The 20,796-nt window shown below is 44.6% G+C and overlaps 1 protein-coding gene across 5 annotated transcripts in view; it reads left to right on the forward strand.

Moving 5' to 3' along the window:
• Positions 1-20,796, forward strand: part of LOC138735925 (nipped-B-like protein) — a 1,086,099-nt gene that overhangs the window by 947,430 nt on the left and 117,873 nt on the right. For all 5 annotated transcript variants that reach the window (XM_069884602.1, XM_069884605.1, XM_069884611.1 and 2 more), the window contains one exon: positions 7,716-7,852. In XM_069884602.1, coding sequence (XP_069740703.1) covers positions 7,716-7,852 — 137 coding nt within the window. The remainder of the gene's footprint in view (positions 1-7,715; positions 7,853-20,796) is intronic.

Raw genomic sequence — 20,796 nt, forward strand, 5'->3', positions numbered from 1 at the left:
AAACACTCCTCCCATCGAACCAGCCCAGAGACGGGCAGCCCTATTTGTCACGACTGCATATGGAAGTGGAGCTCTCTCCAAGACAGACGTGAAGCACACCGCCTGACCTGTTTTTACAAAATGCTAAACTGATATAGATGCCCAATCTTACACTAAACCCAAGCCTGCTAGGAGCAGATGAGGGCCAATTTGTAGAGCCATCTTCCAACACAGAGGCGTACATCAATTCATTCTTTCCCCACACAATTAAAGCACAGAATAATCTTCACCCGACCACACTCATGCAACCATTTAAGACAGGTCTTCTTCAAAAATCTCCCTCCTGAAGCACCCCCTCCCCCACCTCCAGTTTAAATTCCATATGGAATATTTTGGAGAATCCAAAACCTAGAAGTGGATACCTATTTGATCGGCATTTCTCCTCTTTGTTCAAAGCTCTCAGCCTTGGGATTGTCCACCATAAAACAGGAACTACTATCCCGCATCATCCATGAATACCACGATGCTTATCTTGGCAATTCACATTTTCCCCACATAGGTCTCTCTACCTTTGCCTATCCAAGATCCTTTTAAATGTTGTAATTATATTCCCCTCTGGCAGCTTGTTCCAAATACCCTCTGTACGATAAACATGCTGACAGCTTTCCCGAAACAACAAGAGGTTTAGATGGCGTCAATGGAGTAGAGATTGGTTTACAGTCACAATTCTGCAGTTTCTTGTGGTCTTGGGCAGAACGGTTCCCTAACCCATACCAAGTTGTGATGCATCTGGACAGGATACTTTCTATAATGCATCAATAAACATTGGTAAGGCACCAATATTTTTGTCGTCCAGAAACTTAATAGCCATGCTAATGGCATTTTCATCTAAGATATTCATATAAATGACAAACAACGGTGGAGCCAGCGGCAATTCCTGCATCACAACTCTGGTCACAGACCTCTAGGCTGAGGAGCAGCCCTTTACTACAACCCTTTGACTTTACCACCAAGCCAATTCTGTTTGCAGTTGGCAAGCTTACCCTCTGGATTCAATGCAACTTGACCTCTTATGTGTTATTAAAGTGGACATAGACAACTATGGACATGTTTGAAGGTCATCGCAATTCATTTCCCTTAATTCTATCATTTCAATTACCTAAATACAGGTGCAAAATAGTCAAAAGGGAGGCATGTATCAGACTCACCCAGACAGATTCAAGGATATTCCTTGAGGATCATTTGGAATGATAGGAGAAAATAAGGAGGGTGAAGTGCCAGTTGATGAAGTAGACAAAGGCGATGTGGTCAAACAATAATCATGGCTTTTATTAGCAGAAACTCATGGTACAATCATGAAAGACAATAGGTGCATCTACAGTTAGATCCAAGGGGAGTGTCCTTAACAGTGGAGATAATGCACAGCCAATGTTAGTACAGCAAGGCTCGCCAGAGGGGAGACAGGCAGCTTGGCAGACATTCACCACAGTCTCTCCCCGACAGAAGAAGGGTTAAAATCAAAGGACAGCTGCTAGGAAAGACTGAAGCAAGTGATATATATGGATACCATGTTTGGCCTTGAGATACTCTAACAGCCAAAATAATCCAGTATCTAGCAAGCAATCGAAATATAATGAGATTTTTTATGAATATGTCAGCTATCAGGTTGTTTACGAATTCTGGTGCTTCGTCTCAAAACAGGTGGCTCCTTTGCAACCTTGGGAACTGGTACAGGTCCTGGGTCTGTAGTGTGGGAAGGACTGACTTCTGGACCCGCTCCAGAATCGCCAGCGTGAGGCAGTGGAGCCTCAGTATGGCCATCTGAAAGCTTACTAGGGGGTCACAGGCTGGGAGGTGAGTCCAACCTCTCAGGCTCCCTTCCCTCTCAGTAGGGGTGCGTGGAAGGGGGCGAACCAGGCGAGGCCAGTTCTCTTAGGGGTACAATGTCAGTACTCCCATCTGGGAATTTAACATAAATGCAGTAGCTGAACTGGTTGGACTAGGGGGCCTGTTTTACACGCCCGAGCATGGCTCTTCAGCAGCACGGTTCCAGGCTCAGGTAAACAGGCTGGCCAGTCCATCACAATTCCTGATTTCCTAGGAAAGTCAAACATACGTTCATGAGGTGTTTGATTTGTTGCAGTACCCAATAAAGACCGAATAGAATGTAGTTCCTCAGGCAGCACCTCCTGCCACCGGGTAACAGGGTAACCATGTGTTTTTAAAGCAAGATTAACAGTATTCCAGACTGTAGCATTAGCCCTTTCAACCTGCCCATTGCCCTGCGGGTTGTAGCTCGTGGTTCGGCTGGTGGCAACCCCCTTTCATAGCAGGGCTCGCCACAGTTCAGCGCTCATGAATGCTGAGCCTCTATCAGTATGAATGTAATTGGGAAAACCAAAAATGCTGAAAATTCTGCCAAGTGACTCAATGACAGACACTGACGAGACGTCAGGGCAGGGTTTCGCAAAGGGAAACATGGAATATTCGTCAATTACAGTAAGGAAATATACATTTTTGTTGTTGGAAGTTAATGGCCCTTTAAAATCTAAGCTAATCCTCTCAAAAGGTCGGGTTGCCTTGATGAGAGTGGCCTCCGGAGCTTTGAAGTATTGTGGTTTGAATTCTGCGCAGACAGGACAGCTTTTAGTCGGTTTCCTGACTTCCTCCAGAGAGTAAGGAAGGTTGTTAGCCCTTATGTAGTGGAAGAACCTTGTGACTCCTGGGTGGCACAGTCTGCTATGGATCTCTTTTAGCCCCTCCAGCTGAGCACCAGCAGCAGATTGTGACAATGCATTAGAGAGATCATTTAACCTGCCCGGTCTGTACTGGATCTAATAATTATAAGTTGAGAGTTCTATTCGCCAGCGTGCCATCTTATTGTTCTTGATTTTACTTTTGTGTTTAGTACTGAACATGAAGGCTACAGATTTCTGATCAGTGAGAAGAGTAAATTTTCTGCCGGCTAGAAAGTGTCTCCAGTAGCGAACAGCTTCAATAATAGCCTGGGCTTCTTTTTCAATGGCAGGATGTTTAAGTTCAGGTCCGCGTAACGTGCGGGCGAAGAAGGCCACAGGTCTGCCCTTTTGATTAAGGCTTCCTGCCAAGGCACAATCTGAGGCATCAGTTTCCACTTGGAATGGGACGTCCTCGTCAATGGACGAGAGTGCAGCTGTGGCAATATCAGCTTTAATTATCTTGAAAGCCTTCAAGGCCATTGGAGAGAGAGGAAAAGATTTAGTGTCAAACACAGGGCGTCCCTTCGTGGCGTAGTCCCGAACCCATTTGCAGTAGTAGGAAAAGAATCCCATACACCTTTTACGGGCTTTTGCTGAGTTTGGGGGTGGTAACTTCTTAAGGGGGGCCATTCTTTCTGGGTCAGGGTGGATTTCGCCCTTGCGGACCATGTAGCCCAGAATAGGTAGCTCTGTCATGTTGAACACACATTTGCCCTCATGTAAGGTTGAGTTCTTTAACTGTGGCTAAAAATTCCTCTAAGTTGTTGTCGGGCTTGGCCTGTGTTTTCCCTCAGATAGTGACATTATCCAGATAGGGAAACGTAGCCTGTAACGCATACGTCCTAACAATCTTATCCATTTCCCTCTGAAATATGGACACACCATCAGTGACCCCAAAAGGTACCCTTTTAAACTGGTATAACCCCCCCCCCCCCCATCAGCCTCAAAAGCCATATAGGGCCATTCCCTTTTCTTAATGGGGATTTGGTGATAAGCTGCTTTCAGGTCGATAGTGGAGTACACTTTGTATTGCGCTATCTGATTAATCATTTCATTGATGCGTAGCAGGGGGTAGGCATCCAGGTTAGTGTAACGATTGATTGTCTGGCTGTAGTCAATAGCCAGTCGTTTCTTAGTGTGATTTTTCACAACTACCACCTGGGCTCGCCACGGACTCTTACTAGGTTCAATTACTCCCTCTTTAAGCAATCTCTGGGTCTCAGCTTTGAAAAACTCACGATCCTCTTTGCTGTAAGAACGGCTCTTAGTGGCAATCGGCCGACACTCGGGGGATAAATCACTGAAAAGGAAAGGAACTTTGATCTTTAATGTGGACAGACCGCAGTAACTAGCGCGGGAGATAGTAAGTGTGGGTAGTGGCCCACTGAAATTTAACACTACACTGTTCATCTGAGATTGAATAATCTAACCCCAGTACCACAGGTGCGCAGAGTTCCGGCATAATAAAGAGCCATACACCAGCCAGGCAATGTTCCTGCAAATTTTAAGTAAACTTGTTCCGTACAGGTTTTGTAAGTTCACTACAAGCCATCGATATCTTTCGGTTCGGTGGATATCTCCGCAAATATAAGGCTCTGGCAACTCTCACGTGGATGTAGCTGTCAGTACTCCCCGAGTCTATTAGACAATCAAGAGTCTCACCATTCACCTCCCCCTTCATAGTCGACCATTCCAGTCCGTAACATCCCCCAAGCTTTGGAGTCAATTGAGCTATCACAGGGGATCTCACCTCGCCGTCACTTGAAGACGATTCAGCCTGCTCGTCTGAAGATTCTGCCTTTTCACAGTTGTCTTCCATTCTGCAGGTCCAGGACGCATTTTCTTGGTGCTTCTCTTCTTCTTATCAGTGGGAGTACTTTTCGCCTTACGTGCTATATCAAAGTGGCCAAGTTTCCCACAATAGCTGCAGGTAGCAAATCGAGCCGGGCCCTTCTGTCTGGGGTTCCAGCTCTTATCACAGAAGTAGCATTGTTCTTTCCTTCAAGGTTCCAGCACTCCTGGATGTTTCCTTTTCGGTTTCTAGCATTTCACTGGACCGCATGGCACTTCTCAGTGTTTTGGCTAGAGTGACTGCCCAGTCATTGGTTAAGGGCTCTGTCTCCAGCAGCCTCTGTTGGATGTAACTGGAGTCAATCCCATTGACTAAAGCATCCAGCTTCAAGCCATTGCAGTCTTGTTGCACATTGACTGTCCTGACATCACATTCATTTGCCAGCGAGTCGAGGGCCAGTACATAGGCAGCATCACTTTCCCTGGGGTTCTGTCAGTAAGTGGTGTCGAGCAAACACCACATTCCGTGGCACTGCATAGTAAACAGTCAGATGTTCCCGGGCTATGGCCAGAGTGGTATCTCCTTGTATTACAGCAAAAGAGACCTCAACCAGCAGAGAGTTCAGGTGGCCCCACTGTATCGCCTCATCGACCACGTTGTTTCGAGCCATGTAGTAATTGAAACAAGCAATCCAGTGGTTGAAAGTTTCTCTGGCCCTCGGGGCAGACTGGTCGATTATCAGCCGCTCTGTCTTGAGGGCTACATCCATTTCTACTAATAAAATTGAAGTGCCAGATAATGAAGTAGATGAAGACGATGTGGTCAAACAATAATCATGGCTTTTATTCGCAGAAACTCATGGTACAATAATGAAAGACAATAGGTGCATCTACAGTTAGACCCAAGGGGAGTGTCCTTAACAGGAGGGATGATGCACAGCCAATGTTAGTACAGCAAGGCTCGCCAGAAGAGAAGCAGGCAGCTTGGCCGACATTCACCACAGAGGGCTAAAAGATTTTGAGGTGGCTTTGGCAGACAGTGTAAGGGAGAATGTGAAAAAAGTTTTGAAATATATTAATTGTAACAAGGTCACAAGGAAAGAATAAGCCTCCTCATTCAGCATCAGGAGAAGCTCCCATGTGCCAGAGGAGATGGGCAAGACCTTAAATGAATATTGTGTGCATGTGGTTACAGTAGAGCAGGTCAGGCAGGAGTGGGAGGTGAGGGATGTAACTAACAATAGAAACAGGGAAGAGATCCAGATAGATCAGAGCCATCACCACCAGGCTGCGGAACAGCTTCTTCCCACAGACGATGAGAACGCTGAACGACCAAAGGAACTGCTCACACTGACCCTCCAAAGTTCTCATTTCTACAAAGCCATGTTTATTTATGTATTTTTATAGATAAAATATGTATTATTTGTCTGTATGTGTGTTTTACACAGAGGAGCAGAGAACGCTGTTTCATCAGGTTGTACTTGTGCAATCAGATGACTATAACCCTGACTTGTTTTAACTTGGCAATAGCCGAGGGCGTATCAAACATCAGTAGCAGTCTTCGATTGTATCAAGGTGGAGAAATCTCCAGATCCTGTCTAGATGCATCCCAGAACATTGTGGGAAGGCAGAATGGGCCCTTGACAGATATTTTTTACTCAAGGCTGAGGACAGGAGAAATTCCAGAGGATTGGAGGATGACAAATGTGGTGTCATTATTTAAGAGGCTACAAGGATCATTTGGGTAATTGCAGACATTTTTATGCAATGTCATTGAGAGAGAAATTGCTGGGAGGAAGCTACAAAGAAATCTACAGCACAGTACGGCCCTGACCCAGTAACCTACTCTCACAACGGCCTAGAATTTCCCTGCTGCATAACGCTCCATTTTACTCAGCTCCATCTATCTATTGAATAATTTCTTAAAAGATCCTATTGTATCTGCCTCCTCCATCTTATGGGGCTACGATCACTACTGGCCAGCTAGTAGACCTCCGTAAAGATTTTAACCCTGTGGGACTGTCACGTCCCCGTGTGTTTTGTTCTACGGACGGACAATGGGATGATTTTTTTCTTGGTGCTTTCTCTGTTTAATAGAATTATATAGAGGGTAGAGGGAAGGGTTTTCTTGATGTTTTACATTTGATATAATTGGTGATTAGATATTAAAATGATCCATAAAATATTACAAAAAAAAACAAGTTCACTCTCATGAATTTGTGTGTTGGGAATCATCAAGAATTACTTGAAAAGGCAATAAGATGGTAGATGAGGGCAATGCTGTTGATGTGGATTTTTGTAAAGCATTTGATATTGTCCCACATAGTAGGTTGGTGTGGAAGATTTAGACCACGTGGGGTGGAGTGGGTGGGGGGAATCAGCACAAAAGTGGATTAGAGAGATGAGTCGGTGTGCAGGGTAGGCTTTCCGACTGGAGGACTGTGACCAGTGGAGTGCCTCAGGGTTCAGTACTAGGATCCTTGCTGCTTATAATTTAACTAGCTGATTTGGACAAGGGTGTTTGTGGCACGGCAAGTCATTATGCTGATGGGCTAAGGGACAGCAGATGCAGTTCAACACAGAAATATGGGGGGCTGCATTTGGGCAAATCCAACCAGGACAAGACTTGCTCTCGCATGCGAAGAGGATTATTCAGCCAAAGGACCAAGAGGCACAAGTACATTGTTCTTTAGAGACAGCAGATAGACAGAGGCGTGAAGGCTGGCCTTCATTAGCTGGGGTATTGAATACAAATGTTGGGATGTCACGCTGAAGTTGTACAAGATGGTGGTGAGGCCACCCTGGGAATATTGTGTGCAGTTTTGGTCTTGAGCTAGAGGAAGGACATAGAGTTGAAAAGGCTACAGAATAGGTTTACGGAATTGTTGCTAGCATTCGGGAAATTGAGTTCTGGTGAGAGAATGAAAAACTAGGCCTGTTTTCCTTCGAACATAGGTTGAGAGGGGATCTTACTGAGGGCCAAAAAATTAGAAAGTTAAGAAGATAAATGTAGAGAAGATGCAGCGACCAGTCTACAAATCTGGCGCTGTCTGTAAGGGGTTTTGTATGATTCTCCCATGTCTGCGTGGACTTCCTCTCTATAAAATCATGAGAGCGTTGATAAGGGGAATAATGACAGAATAGGAGAAAACTAGTGCTGTTCTCTGTGACTATAACTGTTTGCTCCATTTTGTTTTATCCCCACAGATTCAGATAGTAAAGGCATGAATACCAATTGTCTGGTGGCTTGCTTAATCACCTTGTACCTGTTCAGCAAAATCCAGCCTCATCTGATGGTGAAACATGCTATGACGTTGCAGCCATATCTTACCACAAAGTGCAATGTAAGTATCTGATATTAACGGCATGGGATACCTTCTGCTATCAGTCATGGGGATTTACTGGGAAAATATTCTGAGGGATCGTGTGTCGAGTAACTTCGTGTCGTTTTACGGAACAGACTTGATGGGCCCAGTGGCCTGCTTCTGTTCCTTTGTCTTGTGATCTCAATCTGCACTTGGAACGGAAGATGGCCAGAACAACTGTATTAAGGAAAGATCCTATCTGTCAATACGAATACATTTTTTAAAGCAGTAGCAAAGTCCTAGCTCTAACCCTAAACCTTGCACTCGGTTTAAATTTGGGATCCTTGGCAAATTGGATCCAAATTTGACTTGGCAATAGAAAGCAGAGTGTTGTGACTGTGCCAAAAATGTTGGGGCTGCACGCGTAGCTGAGGAATCAAACTCCCACTTTGAGTTTACTCAGAGAATTAACAACAGGCACAGAGTTTCACCAAACCATACCTGAACTCTCTGCTTCTCTCTTACAAAAAATGGAGTGAGCTCTTTATAGAAATTTACACCAGCTTGACTTCAAGTCACAAGACAGACTCGTGAACCATTCAATTGATTAATGGCTCCAGTGGTAACACCCACTCCAGGTCACTGTGGGTCACTCCGTTTATGACGTCCTGGCACCTACCCCTTTTGAGCTGTTTCACTCATATAAGTGGAGGCCTGGCTCCACTTGGAAGGGCTTCACTTGTTTGCGAACTGTTTGTGAAGTTCTTACGGTTCCTGTGATGCTGCGGGTAAAATATCATTTTCTTGTGATGGCTGTGCTTGGTTCCTGCAGTTCAAAAGTCTCCAATAGAGCATCCAAGCTGAGGTGCTCAGGTGTTTCAGCGAGGTTACATTCGGTCCATCTGTCCGGTGCAATGATAGAGAACCTCCCCGATCTTCGTCAGAATTCTCCCCAGCTGCCACTCATCTGACTTAATCCTGTAGTCTCGCACCAGCACATGTTGTCCATCCCAAAAGGTTCTTTGTTTTGATCCATGCTGGCGATTAAACTGTCTTTCCATATTCAAATCTCTGTGTCCAGGTTCTGACTTTTGTAGGGGTTGGAGTGATCCTGTCATTGAACAAGAATGTCTGCAGGATCTCCTCTGTTGGACCCTCCCCATTGGCTTTGTGTAGAGCACGTTTGAACATATCCACAAAGTGTTCTACCTGACCATTGGACTGTGGATGATATGGAGATGAGCGAATATGAGTGATGCCATATTGTTTGCAGAACAAATCAAAGTTGGCTGCTGTGAATTGTGTCCCATTGTCCGAAACTAATGTTGCAAGAGCACCGAAACAATTGAACGTAGACTTGATTTCCGTAATTGTAGCCGATGCAGTTGGTCAGGTTACCTTGATGATCTCCGGCCACTTGGAGTATGTATCCACTACGATTAGGTAGTACTCCCCATTAATTAGTGTAAAATCCCCGTAAATTTGCCTTCACAGCCAAGGCACATCTGATATACGACCGTGTTAGTTGTTCAATCTGGTCATCCAACAGAGGCCAATAAACATAGCTTCGTGCAAGGGCTTTTCCGCGATTTGTTCCAGGATATCCCCTGTGAAACTGTTTTAGGATTGCTGATTGCCAAGTTTGTGGTATTACAATCCTTTCTGCTAACAAAAGACAGCTATTAGAGATTATTAATGATCCTTCATTTTTTAAAAATGGTTGAATTTCCATTCTTGGACAAGTTTTTGGCCACCCTGAATGATGGTAACACATTATCTCTTGAAAAATGTCATCTTCGCTCATTGCTTTTCTGACTCTTTCTGCTGTAACTGGCTGTGAGTTAATAGCATCTTGGAAGGTTGGCCTCTGCCACGACAAGAATATCATCTGGCTCTGTTTCCTGTTTGGTAATGAGTCGTGTCAGTGCATCAGCTTATCCGATACTTGTGGTCAGCTGGTATTTAATGTTGAAATCGTACCCAAGTAGCATGGTTGCCCATCTTTGCAGTCGGTTTGGTGTGTAAATTGGAATTCCTTTCTTTGAACAAAATACTGCCAGTAGCGGCTGTTGATCTGTCAGAAGAGTGAATTGCTGTCCATAGAGCATTTTATGGAATTTCTTCACCGCAAAAAACAATTGCTAGATCCTCCTTTTCAATTGGTCCATAGTTATGCTCTGCGGCGGTTAGAGAGCGTGCTGTGTCTGATTCCCATCTGGGAATATGAGTGAAATGACGACACCCATCCCAGACTGTGAAGCAGTTGAAGCTGCAACAATCTCCAAGTTTGGATCACAGTTCATCAAAAGAAGTTTCAAATTTAGCAATTAAACTACTCTTGACATTTTCAAGTCCAATTCCATTTGCTACCCTTAGTCAGGGGCTCATTGAGTGGATCACGGCGTTTATACATCTCCAGCAGAACTAAACTATAATGACTAATAAGACCCAAGAATGAACATAGCGTGATCATATCCGTGGGTGGAGGTGTGCACCTGATGGCATCAGTCTTTTGTGGATATGGCCACCGTCCATGTATTCAATGATAAAACCCAGATATTTCACTGACTTCATAAAAAATGTGCATTTTTCTGGACACGCTCGAAAACCTTAGTCTCTGATGCAGGACAAAGTGCAATCAAGATGACCAAACAATTATCAAGCATGTGCTCCCATGACCAGGATATCATCTAGATACACTGCAACTCCCAGAACACCATTCAGTATTGTGTCTCTGATCTGTTGGAAAGTAGCTGAAACATTCTTCACCCCAAATGGTAGATGTGTGTTTCTGAACAGTCCTCGATGCGTGTTGATGGTCAGCAATTTTCTGGATTTGGATCAACCTCCACCTGTAGATAAGCCTCTGCAAAGTCAACCTTTGCAAAGCATTTGCAACCATTCAGCTTTAACCATATAACCACTTACAGCACAGAACAGGCCAGTTCGGCCCTACTTGTCCATGCCGTAACAAATCCCCATCCTCCTAGTCCCACTGACCAGCATCCGGTCCACACCCCTCTTGTGGCCTCCTCTCCATGTAACGATCCCGTCTTTCCTTAAATGTAACCAATGATCCCGCCTCGACCACGTCTGCCAGAAGCTCATTCCACATCCCCACCACCTTCTGCGTAAAGAAATTTCCCCTCATGTTCCCCTTATAATTTTCCCCCTTCAATCTTAAACCATGTCCTCTAGTTTGAATCTCCCCCTTTCTTAATTGAAAAAGCCTATCCACATTTACTCTGTCTGTCCCTTTTAAAATCTTAAACACCTCAATCAAGTCCCCCCTCAATCTTCTACGCTCCAGAGAAAAAAGCCCCAGTCTGCACAACCTTTCCCTGTAACTCAGACCCTGAAATCCTGTCAACATTCTCGTGAACCTTCTCTGCACTCTCTCTATTTTGTTGATATCTTTCCTATAATTTGGTGACCAAAACTGTACACAGTACTCCAAATTTGGCCTCACCAATGCCTTGTACAATTTCATCATAACCTCCCTACTCTTGAATTCAATACTCCCGATTTATGAAGGCCAACATTCCAAATGTCTTCTTCACCACACCATCTACCTGAGTGTCAGCCTTGAGGGTACTATTTACCACAACTCCTAAATCCCTTTGTTGCTCCGCACATCTCAATAGCCTACCATTTAATGTATATGACCTATTTAGATTTGCGGAAAGGTCATTAGACAATGGCAGAGGGTATTGATGGTCGTCCAATGCTGCATTCAGACCAGTTGAGAGATCAGCACACAGACGCAGGAATCCATTCGATTTCTTCACCAACACGATAGGTACAGCCCATGATGAGTAGTTGACCTGTTCAGTTACTTCAGGTTGCAGCCATTCCAATTCTTGCTCCACTTCTTGCATTGCTATGTATGGGACAGGTTGTTTTGGCTTGAAAGTCAGTTTCACATTTGGCAGAAGACAGAATTTTGCTTTTGTTTTAGTGCACTGTCCAAGCCCTTTAGAAAATACCATAGCATGGTGTTGCTTTAACTGAACCAACAACTCTTGTGCTGTATTTTCCGCTGTTGGGGTATGAACCACTTCCAACTTTTGACTAATATCACTAAGTGGACAGTTCAGTAGGTTCAAACTTTCTATCCAGTCAAGACCCATGAGGTCAAGGCTTGGACATTTTACCAGATAACATGATCCATTTCCTTCTGCACCATTTAAGATGACGGAACAGTAAACTTTTCCTAGTGTGACAGAGTATGTAGAAATGTTTTTGGGAGATAAATTGGGAAAGGTTTGTTGCAGTAGATCACATACAAACACTTTAAAACAGTTCTTATTTAAAATACTGGAGCTCTGCCCCATTCTAGACATATCAGCTCCACAGCTTTTGCAAGAGATTTGAAGAGTGCTCAAGAGACTTCACTAATGGATTGTTGTTTACAAAAGGCAACAGATGAAAGATCTTGTCAGAGCCACCTTCTGTCTGGAAGAAAACCTGCTGATCTAAGAGGGTCATGTGGTTTTGCAAACAGAGTCAAAAAGGCCTTCTCTCAGAGAGAGAGACACACACACACACACACACACACACACACACACACACACACACACACACACACACACACACACACACACACACAGATCACTTCCACAGTGTTACAGCCAGCAGAAGCAGCTGGGACTGGAACTGGACAATCTGGCATGCTTATGGAAAGCCCATTTGGAAAACGGCCTGGTCAAAGCCCTTGTAGTTCATGGAAGAGGAAAGGACTGGCTGTCGAATTAAATTCTTACTTTAGTTCTGTTTTCACAAGAGAGGATACAAATAACCTCCCAAGGATGTTGGGAAACATAGAGACTAATGCAAGGGAGGAACTGAAAGAAATCAGTATCTCTAAGGACATGGTCTTGGGGAAATTGATGGGATTGAAGGCAGATAAATCCCAAGGGCCTGATAATCTACATCCTAGGGTACTCAAGGAAGTGGCCATTCAGATAGCAGATGCTTTAAGAATTATTTTCCAGAACTCGATAGACTCAGGATCAGTACCCATGGATTGGAGGGTAGCTAATGTTACCCCACTATTTAAAAAGGGGGGTAGAGAAAAAGTGGGGAATTCTAGGCCGGTGAGCCTTACATCAGTAGTGGGCAAAATGATGGAATCCATTATTAAGGATGTAATAGCGGAGCATATGACTAGCAGAGAAGGGATCGGATGGAGTCAACATGGATTTACAAAAGGGAAATCGTGCTTGACAAATCTATTGGAATTCTTTGAGATGGTGACAGGTAAAATAGATGGGGGAGAGCCAGTGGATGTGGTGTACCTGGACTTCCAAAAGGCCTTCGATAAGGTCCCGCATAAACGACTGGCTTCCAAAATCAAGGCTCATGGGATTGGGGGCAAAGTATTGATGTGGATTGAGAACTGGCTGGCAGGTAGAAGACAGAGAGTTGGGATAAATGGCTCATTTTCTGAGTGGCAGGCGGTGACCAGTGGGGTGCCACAGGGATCTGTACTGGGACCCCAGCTGTTCACAATTTACATTAATGATCTAGATGAGTGGATTGGATGTAATATCTCCAAATTTGCAGATGACACTAAGCTAGGAGGGGTTGTGTGCATGGAAGAGGGGGTCAGGAAGCTCCAGTGTGATTTGGATCAATTGAGGGACTGGGCAGATACATGGCAAATGCACTACAATGTGGATAAATGTGAGGTTCTCCACTTTTGTAATACAAACCAGAGGGCAGATTACTATTTGAATGGCAATAGATTAAGAGATGGGGAAGTGCAGAGAGACCTAGGGGTACTTGTACACCAGTCTCTGAAGGCGAGCATGCAGGTACAGCAGGCGGTTAAAAAGGCAAATGGTATGTTGGCCTTCATATCAAGAGGGTTTGAGTATAGGAACAAGGATACCTGACTGCAGCTGGACAGGGCCTTGATGAGACCCCACCTGGAGTATTGTGTGCAGTTTTGGTCACCTTATCTAAGGAAGGATGTTCTTGCAATGGAGGGAGTGGAGAGGCGATTCACCAGGCTGATACCTGGAATGGCAGGAATGACTTAGGAGGAAAGATTGCGCAAATTGGGATTGTACTCGCTGGAGTTTAGAAGATTGAGAGGGGATCTCATAGAGACATATAAAATTCTGGCAGGACTGGACAGAATGGAAGCAGATGGGAAGTTTTCAAGGATGGGAAAATCCAGAACCCGGGGCCATGGTTTGAGGATAATAGGCAAACCATTTAGGACCGAGATGAGGAGGAATTTCTTGACCCAGAGGGTGGTGAATCTGTGGAATTCATTGCCACAGAGGGCAGTAGAGGCAGGTTCATTAAATCTATTTAAGAGGGAATTAGATATATTTCTTCAGTATAAGGGTATTAAAGGTTACGGAGAGAAGGCGGGGACGGGGTACTGAACTTTAAGATCAGCCATGATCTCGTTGAATGGCGGAGCAGGCTTGAAGGGTCGAATGACCTACTCTTGCTCCTATCTTCTATGTTTCTATTGTATATGCTTATATCTTCTTTGGCTTGGCTTCGCGGACGAAGATTTATGGAGGGGGTAAAAAGTCCACGTCAGCTGCAGGCTCGTTTGTGGCTGACAAGTCCGATGCGGGACAGGCAGACACGATTGCAGCGGTTGCAGGGGAAAATTGGTTGGTTGGGGTTGGGTGTTGGGTTTTTCCTCCTTTGCCTTTTGTCAGTGAGGTGGGCTCTGCGGTCTTATATAATTGTCTTATATAATTGTATATTAAATGGTAGGAGTTTCTTTCCATATAAAGAATAGCTGGAACTGGATCAGTTTTGGCACGGACCTTGCTGCTGACATATAACCATATAACCACACAGCACAGAACAGGACATTTCGGCCCTACTAGTCCATGCCGTAGCAAATCCCCACCCTCCTAGTCCCACTGGCCAGCATCCGGTCCACACCCCTCTTGTGGCCTCCTATCCATGTAACGATCCCGTCTTTCCTTAAATGTAACCAATGATCCCGCCTCGACCACGTCTGCCAGAAGCTCATTCCACATCCCCACCACCTTCTGCGTAAAGAAATTTCCCCTCATGTTCCCCTTATAATTTTCCCCCTTCAATCTTAAACCATGTCCTCTAGTTTGAATCTCCCCCTTTCTTAATTGAAAAAGCCTATCCACATTTACTCTGTCTGTCCCTTTTAAAATCTTAAACACCTGTATCAAGTCCCCTCTCAATCTTCTACACTCCAGAGAAAAAAGCCCCAGTGTGCACAACCTTTCCCTGTAACTCAGACCCTGAAATCCTGTCAACATTCTCGTGAACCTTCTCTGCACTCTCTCTATTTTGTTTATATCTTTCCTATAATTTGGTGACCAAAACTGTACACAGGTCTCCAAATTTGGCCTCACCAATGCCTTGTACAATTTCATCATAACCTCCCTACTCTTGAATTCAATACTCCGATTTATGAAGGCCAACATTCCAAATGCCTTCTTCACCACACCATCTACCTCAGTATCAGCCTTGAAGGTACTATTTACCATAACTCCTAAATCCCTTTGTTGCTCTGCACTCCTCAATTGTCTACCATTCAATGTATATGACCTATTTAAATTTGCCTTTCCAAAATACAGCACCTCACACTTATCTGTATTAAATTCCATCAGCCATTTCTCAGCCCACACCTCCAGCCTTCCTAAATCACCTTTTAATCTACGGTAATCTACCTCACTGTCCACAACACCACCAATCTTTGTGTCATCCGCAATCTTGCTTATCCAATTTTCTACCCCTACATCCAGATCGTTAATATATATAACAAATAATAGTGGACCCAGGACCGAACCCTGAGGAACTCCACTAGTCACCGGCCTCCAATTGGACAAACAATTTTCTACCACTACTCTCTGACACCTTCCATCCAACCACTGCTGAATCCATTTCACTACCTCTTTATTTATACCTAATGCCTCCACCTTTTTTCCTAACCTCCTGTGGGGAACTTTGTCAAAAGCTTTACTAAAGTCCAAATAGACAACATTCACAGCTTTCCCTTCATCAACCTTTTTTGTAACCCCCTCGAAGAACTCAATCAGGTTTGTCAAGCATGATCTACCCCTGACAAAACCATGCTGATTACTCCCTATCAATCCTTGTACCTCCAAAAATTTGTAAATAGCATCCCTCAGAACACTTTCCATCAACTTGCCCACCACAGACGTCAGACTTACAGGCCTATAATTCCCAGGTTTGCATTTGGACCCTTTCTTAAACAGAGGAACCACATGCGCCACCCTCCAATCCTTTGGTACCACCCCCGTGGCCAGTGACATCCTAAATATCTCTGTTAATGGCCCCACTAACTGTCCACTAGACTCCCTGAGTGTCCTAGGGAATATTTTGTCCGGTCCGGGAGATTTATCCACCTTTATCTTTTTTAACACAGCCATCACTACCTCCTCGGTTATCCTTATATGCTTCATGACCTCCCCACTATTTTTCTTGACTTCATCTGGTTCAACATTTTTTTCCCTAGTGAATACTGAGGCAAAGAAATCATTTAAAATTTCCCCCATTTCCTCAGACTTCTCACTCAGCCTACCCTCGCTATCTACATGGGGTCCAATTTTATCTCTCACTAATCTTTTACTTTTAATGTACTTTTAGAAACCCTTTGGATTTATTTCTACTCTGTCAGCCATGGCCTCTTCATCCCTTTTTTTGGCCTTTCTAATTTCTTTCTTAAGATTCCTTCTACACTCCTTGTAGTCCTCCTTCAACTTCTCAACTCCCTGCTCTTTTTACCTCTTGTACACCTCCCTTTTTCTCCTAACCAAATTTCCAATATTCCTCGAAAACCAAGCCTCCCTATGACTTCCAGCCTTTCCTTTGATCCACACTGGGACATAACTACTCTGTACCCTCAAAATTTCTTTTTTGAATACCCTCCATTTTTCATTAACATCCTTACCTGAAAATATCCTGTCCCACTCAATACTCCCAAATCCCTTCTTATTCCTTCGAAATTTGCTCTTTTCCAATCCAGAACCTCAACTTTAGGCCTCTCCTTGCTCTTCCTTAAAACTACCCTAAAACTAACAGAATTATGATCACTAGACCCAATTGGTTTTCCAACATTAATGTCCGCTACCTGACCTAGCTCGTTCCCTAACAGGAGATCCAGTATTACACCGTCCCGAGTCGGTTCTTCTACTAACTGATTTAGAAAACAATCCTGAACACATTTAACGAACTCCAGCCCATCCAGCCCTCTTACCGTATGGGTATCCCAATCAATGTGTGGGAAGTTAAAATCTCCCATGATCACTACCCTATGATTTTCACACATGTACGTTATCTCCCTACAAATTTGTTCCTCTAATTCCCTTGGCCCATTTGGTGGTCTGTAATACACACCTATTAGCACCCTCTTGCCTTTTGGGTGGGAGGGGGGATGGGGAAAAATAAAAGTTTTTTGTATCATTGGTTGTGAATATTTGATTAATGTTTTATTCATTTTTTTTCCTGTAATGATGCAAATAATTAATTTTTTTAAAAAGGATTCTACATCTGGAATGAGGGAAGAAAAAGATTACAGGTTCATACCAGTATATCGGTGCATTTGTGTGTGGGGGTAGTGGGGGGTTCTGCTCTGGACCAGATGCTGCTTGATGATAGATGAAGGGGATTGGGATGGTGAACGGAGGAGAGGTGCAGGTTACCTGAGGGATAGTGTTGGAGGCTGGTACAATCGGATCATTCGCAATCTCTCAGATAGGCACATGGATGTGAGAAAAGTAGAGGGTTGTGGCTATGAGGGAGTGCAGTGGCTTTGCATGGTCCAGTAGAATATTGTGGGCCTGCACTGTACTGCCATGTACTATGTTCAAATATCAGAGTGAATTCTGCCATATTGTGGTCAATGCCTCCGAAGGGTTCTGCCAGAAGTCCTCGAAGTGGGATTAGGCCATTTGGCCCATTGAGCTCCCCACCATTCCATCATGGCTGATTTACTATTTACCCTTTAACCCCATTCTCCTGCCTTATTCACATAACTCTTGATTCCCTTCCTGATCAACATCCTATCTACCTCCATCTTTAATATCATCAAAGACCTGGCCTCCATAGCCATCCACGGCAACAAATTCACCACTCTCTGGATAAAGAAAATCCTGTTCATCTCTGTTCTAAAGGGATTTTTTTTATTCTGGGGGTGTGCCCTCTGTTCCCAGACTCCCCACCACCGGAATCATCCTCTCCACATCCAGTCTGTCCAGCCTTTTAGTATTCAATAGGTTTCAATGAGTTCCCCACACCCCCACCATTCTTCTAAATTCCAGCAAGTGCAGCCCCAGAGCCGTCAAACACTCCTTGTAGGTTAGGTGAGATGTCTTAAATCTAGGCACTTGGCAATGCATCGTTCAGGATTCTCAATCTCAAGCAGAGCGGTGGGCAATGGAATTTAATCAATGTGTGCTGCATAGGTCTAATAAGGGTTGACATACCCAGTGGAAGGTAGAGGATTTTGAGGAACAGTATGAGTTTGTTGTACAAGTCCAAAGATCCTCCACATAGCAGCACAGATAAATAGCATGGTTGGAACATTAAACAGGCAAAGACAAGAGTGGGGGCATTATGATCCAGTTGTTTTCAACATTGTTGACCACAAAATGTGATATGACTGCACTTCAATTTATTTTTCAATTTAGACATACAGCGCAGAAACAGGCCAATTCAGCCCAAGGAGTCCATGCCGCACAATTTACACCCCATTAACCTACACCCGTGATACATTATGAAGGGTGGGAGGAAACTGGAGCCCTTGGAGAACACCCACACAGGCACGGGGAGACGTACAAACTCCTTACAGACAGCAAGGATTTGAACCCAGATCCAGTTAAGATTGCTGGTGGTGTAAAGGCATTGCACTAACTGTGCCGTCCCAGAGGGTGCAAACAAGTTTGATACAAAGGGCGCAACACCAGACTTTCTGTCCAGGAATGGATTGGCAAATGGCTGAGGAGCACTTGTGACCAGTGATCATAATTCGGTTAGCTTTAAAATTGTTATGGAAAAATGGCCCATGTTAAAGTCCTAAATTGGAACAAGGCAAATTTTAGACATTCGATGGGAAACCTGTAAAGGTTGATGAAATACCACTCTACATAGAACATGATTATTGCAGCATGGTACAACTCCTTCTGCCCACGATGTTGTACCGACCTATTCAAATTGACATAACAAACTAAAGCTTGCATACCTCAAACCCATAACTTATATTTTCTTTCCATCATATTTCTGTTGAGTCATTTAAATATCGCTATTGTATTGAGTACAGGAGCTGGGATGTTACGGTAAAGTTGTACCAGGCATAGATGAGGCCCAGTTTGGAGGATTGTGTGCAGTTTTGGTCAGCAAACTACAGGAAAGATCTCAGGAAGCTCGAGAGAGAGTGCAGAGAGGATTGACCAGGAACCGAGTTACAGGGAGAGGTTGAACAGGTTTCCTTGGAGTGTCGAAGAGTGAGGGGAGATTTGATAGAGAAAGACAAAATTATGGGGGTCCACAGAGTAAATGCAAACAACAGCAAGGTGAGATGAGACCAGAACGAGGGTAAGAGTGAAAGGTGTGATGTGTGGAGGAACTTCTTCATGCAAAAGTTGAGTGTGGAATGAGCTGCCAGCTGAATTGGTAAATGCAGGCTCAATTTTGACATTGAAGAGAAATTTGGACAGCAACATGGATGGGAGGGGATATGGTCCAGCTGCAGGTCTGTGGTTACATCAGAATAATAGTTTGGCGTGGAGAGCCAGAAACTGAATAGGGATAGTTAACATAGCTACCCCTAATCAACATCGTGTTGAACCAATCTTATAGTTTGTCAAGGAGGTTACCCAGAAAATTGACAAAGGCGGTGGATGTTGTCTACATGGACTTTAGTGACAAGGTCCCACATGGGAGGTTAATCAAGAAGGTTCAGGCATTAGGTATTCATGGTGAAGTCGTGAACTGGATTCGACAATGGCTGGATGGGAGAATCCAGAGAGTAGTGGTGGATGATGCTTCTCAGACTGGAGGCCTGTGACTAGAGGTGCCTCAGGGATCGGTGTTGGTGTCGCGAGTTGCTGCAGCAGAGAGTAGAAGAACGACACACTCTTGATGTGGTTATAGTCAAGTCTGTTTTATTTCACTCTCTGCCTCTGCTTTATATAGGCCCATTTTACTGCCACTGGTCCTGGTTTTCCCATTGTTGTTGGCAGAAGTGATGTCAGGGGCATTCTGGACACTGATTGGTCAATGTTCCTGCTGCGTGAGGAGAAAGGCCATTAGCCTGCATGGGCCTTGTGCGATCTCTGTGTTCGTCCACCATTTTATTGGTCGAGCAACCTCCCGGGTAGCGGGCTGCTACACATTCCCCCCGCCCCCAGAACCAGTGACTCAAATATTGCCCATTGCCTTTGGCAGCCTGCCCCTGCGTCATGGGGCCTGCGTTGTGACCGGCTGGCTGGTGTCTATGCTGGTTTGAGGCAGTCAATAGTGAAAGTCTTCCTTACCGCTGATATCTAGCACGCAAATGGGCCCATTGTGCCTGATCACTCGGAAGGTCCCCTCATATGGTTGATTCAGAGGTGAGCGGTGTGCTCCCCATCACACAAAGACGTATTTACATGTCTTTAGGTTCTTGAGGAAGGGCTCTGCTGGAGCTAAGATGCCTAGTTGCTCCCTTTGATTATCCAACGTTACAGCTGGTGATTCTTCTGGGTCCTTGGCAGCGGCCAAGAACTCCACTGGTAGGACCAATGGTGTGCCGTACACATTACTGCTGCCAAGGCAATGAAATCCTCCTTCAGGGCTGTGCAGTACCAAGGATGATCCACAGTAGCTCATCTGTCCAATCCGATTCCTTGAGTCAAGCAATGAGAGCTGCCTTCAGGTGTCTGGAACTCCTCCACCAACCCACTGGCCTGTGGGTGATATGCCGTTGTATGGTGGAATTGGGTTCCCAGAAGGTTGGCCAGTGC

This window comes from Narcine bancroftii, chromosome 1 (assembly GCF_036971445.1).
Source record: "Narcine bancroftii isolate sNarBan1 chromosome 1, sNarBan1.hap1, whole genome shotgun sequence".
NCBI classification, from domain to species: Eukaryota; Metazoa; Chordata; class Chondrichthyes; order Torpediniformes; family Narcinidae; genus Narcine; species Narcine bancroftii.